This window comes from Fulmarus glacialis, unplaced genomic scaffold, assembly GCF_000690835.1.
Source record: "Fulmarus glacialis isolate BGI_N327 unplaced genomic scaffold, ASM69083v1 scaffold14673, whole genome shotgun sequence".
NCBI lineage: Eukaryota > Metazoa > Chordata > Aves > Procellariiformes > Procellariidae > Fulmarus > Fulmarus glacialis.
The window spans coordinates 9999-14644 of NW_009204975.1; the positions used below are offsets into that span (position 1 = coordinate 9999).

The window sequence follows — 4646 nt, forward strand, 5'->3', positions numbered from 1 at the left end:
TGAGGTCTCCCCTCAGCCTCCCCTTCTCCAGGCTAAACATTATGCTTTGCTCCTTCAGTTCTCTTTTCAGAGCTGAGCCTTTTATTGGCTGGACTCCTTCTGTATTAGAGGTCACTGGTATAAGATAAAGTCTGCTGTAGAATATATTCTGCTGGCTTTAATCAGAAACCAAGATGACTAACATGGCTTTTCTCTTTTCTCTAGAAATCACAAAGCCACCACTAGCACCGAAACCAAAGATTACCGGTCATCTTTCTCCAGTAGCTGTCTCCAAATTTTCTCCTTCACTGCCAAGGGCTGATATTCTTCATAACCCGAACTCCATGTCTAGGGGTCCCAAACCACCTATTGCTCCCAAGCCAAAATTCTCAGCTGACACTGAGGGCAAATCCAGTGTTTATACCAACAATAACTTAAATAAATGCTCAAATGGGAAACTGGTATGTCTTGATGGAGAGCTGTATGAAGGAAACCAATGCAATGCTGATTGCCCAGAATCTGAGGCAGATAATGAATACATTGTAGTTCCTGAAGCTCAGCTGACCAGCAAAGACTGTAATGACTTGGAACATGAGCATGATCAGAACCTAGATTCCTTTGTGGAAGATGAAGTTTCGGAAACTCCAGAAGAGGTAAAGGAGGAAGAGGATAACATTGCTAATGATGAGGATACCGGTAACCCAGAAGTCACCGAAGATGAGCACCATAACTCTTCAGATATTGATGAGTCAACGGAACCAGACTCTGAAGAGTCAACCAGAGACTGTGACCAGTCCAAAGCGCTTTGTGAGGAGTCCTCAGATGCCCCTGATGGGGATAATGATGCTTCCAAGAATGTAGATGAAGATGAGGATGTTGTAGGTGATTGTAGTGAAACCAAAAACAAGGAGGAAACTTCTAACAACGTGGAACTGGTTAAGGATGATAATGATTGTAAGACTGACAGTGATAACATTTTGAATAGAGATGAGGAACTAATGGGTGATATCTGTAAAGATACCATTGTAATGTCACTACCCGCAGATGAATCAATCCCAGGTTGTGAGAAGGCAGGGCAGGAGGAGGAGGAAGTGCCTGAGATTTTAGAAAAGGGAGATGGGTGTCTAGCACATGATGGTGACCACAATGCATGTGCAGAGCTTGATTTGAACATGGAAGGGGAGGTAGAAAATGATGACTGTGCAAGCCCTGACATGCTGCCTGATAAGGCCAGTGAAGAAACAGCTCCTGGCTTAGAACCATGTGAAGATGAACCCAATGCTGAAAATGGTTTAGGAGAGTCCATCCATCAAGCAGCAGCTGAAGAAGAGGAAGCAGACCCAGATGAGCACAATAATACAAACACAGGAAATGCCAGTGATGGCTGCCAGATCACTGAGAGGAGAGGTGAGGAGAAGACATCAGAGGTAGCCTGTGAAGCAAGCAAAGACCCTGGGAAAAGGGAAGAAGAAACTGTGAATGCAGAGAATATGGATGATGGCTGTCAAATTGCTCCTTATGAGAATGAATGTGGTGAGGAAATACCCATGGAACATTCAGATAAGAATCTTCAAACAGAAGGGTCCTCTCTGGATGAAGATGGTGTGATCTCTAATAGTCTACCTAGCAGTCCAGGGATGGAGCCAGAGCTGGAAGATGTGACTGTTGAAGAGCATAGTGAAAGTACTGTGGAAGCCTCTAAGTCAGATGAGCTGCAACTTGAAGACAATGAGATGGAAACAAATAGCCTCAGCAAGAGCGTCCCAAGTCCACCTCAACAGGTCCCACTTGAGGAAGAGTTAGAAGTCAGTAGGCATGGCAAAATGAATGTAGAATGTGGGACCAAACATGTCTTGCATGAAAATCTAGCAGTCCCTGAAGTAGTCATTGTGCCTGAAGACTCAGAGGAAAGAGAAACTAGCAGTGATTCCCTAGATGACCCTTATGTGCTTCCTGCAGAAAATGAAATTGCACATGATGGGCAGACTGATTTAGGAGCTGATCACAGTAAAAGAGATGAATTAGGCATGGATGGTGAAAACAACTTGCTGCCCATTGATCGTAAAAGCATTGTCACTAGAACACGGTCGCTCTCTGGGAAAATGCCGGGCTATGTCCCAGAAACAGTTCCAGAAGAAACTGGACCTGAAACTGATGTACCATCTTCCCGCAATGGTTCTGGGACAGAAGATTTAAGCAATAACTTATTTTCAGCAGAAGGAAAACCAATGGAAGCCAACAGGGCAACCAAGTCAAGACGTTTCATTTTATATCCTCGATCTTATTCTGTTGAAGGGAGAGAGATACCTGTCTCTGTTTACAGAGAAAGTGATGTCTGTGTACTGGATGATGGTAGAATAAAAAGGACAGAAGACAACTTGTCTTTGCCTTGCGTCAATGGTTCCTCAGGTAGTTTTTGCCAGAGAAATCATCTTTCATCATCTGGCGTATCTACTCCATCCTCAGTTGTTGATATACCACCTCCTTTTGAACTTGCCTACATCACCAAAAAGCCAATCACTAAAAGTTCCCCTTCACTTCTGATAGAGAATGACTCACCTGATAAGTATTCCAAGAAAAAGAAATCTTCCTTTAAGAGGTTCCTCACTCTAAAATTCAAGAAGAAAACTGAAAGTAAAGTCCATGTAGATGTTAATGTTTCCTCTTCAAGGTCCTCATCAGAGTCTAGCTATCATGGGCCTCTGAGGCTGATGGAGTTGGACAGGAGGAGCCTAAGTAGCTCACCTCAACTAAAATCACATGTGGGGAAGCTCCGTGCATCTGAGTCTCCCTCAGCTGTTCTTTTCTATAAGGATGGTAAAAGAAAAGGAACGCCCAAGTCCTTCAGCAGTGTTGTGTCAAGGGTGGAGTCCTTTGAGGACCGGTCCAGACCTCCTTTCGTGCCACTCCCATTGACGAAACCTAGGTCCATTTCTTTTCCCAATGCCGACACGTCTGACTATGAGAACATTCCTGGTATGAGCTCTGACTATGAAAACATACAAATTCCTCCTCGAAGATCCACCAGAGCAGGAACTTTTACTGAGTTTTTTGAAGATCCCAGCAGGGCATTATCTGCTGCTAATGAGAATGACGGCTATGTGGATATGAGCAGCTTCACTGGCTTTGAGAACAAGCAGCAAACGACAGACCAGGAAACAGAAAGGTACTGTAATAAATTATTATGTAAGACCTGCTAACCTTGGCCAAACAGGCAAGGCCTCCCCTGCTAGGTATTGCAGGCATATCCTCCATGTTGCTTGGCTTATACCTCCCTCTCAGGAAATGCTTACAAGAAAGATTGGAAGAATACAAGATAAGCCTTTATCAGTGAAAAAAAAAGACACCAAATTAACTCTTTACCTTGTAAATGTGTACTAGTACTAAACCATCTGGATCCTATGGTTTACAGATACAAACCAAAGAACATTTAAAAATATTTGGTTTATCCAATGGATCTAATTTTTGTGGCTTGGGGCGATGGGGAGAGCTTGCTTTGTTCTTCAGTAAGAAAGGTTTCTGACTTCTTGACTGAATGAAAAGAGAGCTTATTTCCTGGAAGGGGTCCTGCTTCATTTTTTCATTCCTTTCAATTTCTCAAAGCAACAATATGTATATAATTTGTCTTTCAAAGTACATCAGTTAAGTATAGACCAGAAAATCGCAAATCATGAACTAATCAAACTAGACAATTAATTTTAAAAGTTGCTTTAAAGCCTATCATTATGGCCCTTTGACAGAGCTCCTGATTTATGAATGAATTAAATAGCTCTGTCTGAAATCATATTCATTGCTAACATTAATAACAAACTTTCATCCCATTCCGTTAGATTATTTGCAAACAAGAAAATGTCCTTCTCATAGTTACATAGGAGCAATGCACTCAAGACCTTTGAATTTGAATTTGAATCTATTGTCAGATTATAGCATACAGTCAGTGGAGTGCAGAGATGTAAATAAGAAGAGTGTTTTCCGTTAAGTTCGTGTTAAACAGGTAATGAGAAAACAAGGTGCAAAGCAAATGAATGAAAAGGAATGTCTTTAATGCAGTTGCATTTTGTTAGAGCTGTGTGAAAAAGATAAACATCTTAAAAGCAAGGTTTTCATGTCCATTTTCATCCATCATTCTGCTTCTAAAGATTTAATACTCCTGTTTCTTGCAACATTTATTTTTTCTGGTCCTCTCCCCGTCATTGTGAAGGGAACAAACTATGGGCCTTTCACACATCCCTCTTTCGATATTTCAGACTTGGGGAGTAAAAGAACTTTTCTTTAATGAGTCTTGCAAACCACTTCTAAGACAAGAATGATGTCTTTCTGAAAGAGGCAAGAATTGACGGGGGTGGGGGAGGTGAATACGACATGGGGAAAGAGATTGCATCAATGCTTAAGCTGTGTATCCAAACGTGCCTGAAGCTGAGGGGTCTGGGACCCCTATGGTTTAGCTCTTTGGAGATGTTGGCTGCCTACAATGTTGGGAGCCCCAGTGGTGCTGACACTGGGACATGGTGGAGTACAGTGCAGCTCCACAACACACACAGCCATGTTCCCAGAGCAGTGCTCAGCAGAAGCTGCATTAGCAGGGCCTGACAACCCATTAGTCACATTGCTTTCAACGGTTTGCATTGCGCCCAGCACACTGACGTTTGCTCTTGGAAAAGCTGGCC

The 4646-nt window shown here is 42.6% G+C and overlaps 1 protein-coding gene across 1 annotated transcript; it reads left to right on the forward strand.

Annotated features, from left to right (window-relative positions):
• Positions 1-209: 209 nt before the first annotated feature.
• LOC104072388 (FYVE, RhoGEF and PH domain-containing protein 5-like) lies at positions 210-3145 on the forward strand (the record flags this gene model as incomplete). The annotated part of the gene is made up of 1 exon (XM_009575209.1): positions 210-3145. A coding segment is annotated over exon 1 (2822 nt), but the record flags the coding sequence as incomplete, so codon positions are not given.
• Positions 3146-4646: the final 1501 nt, after the last annotated feature.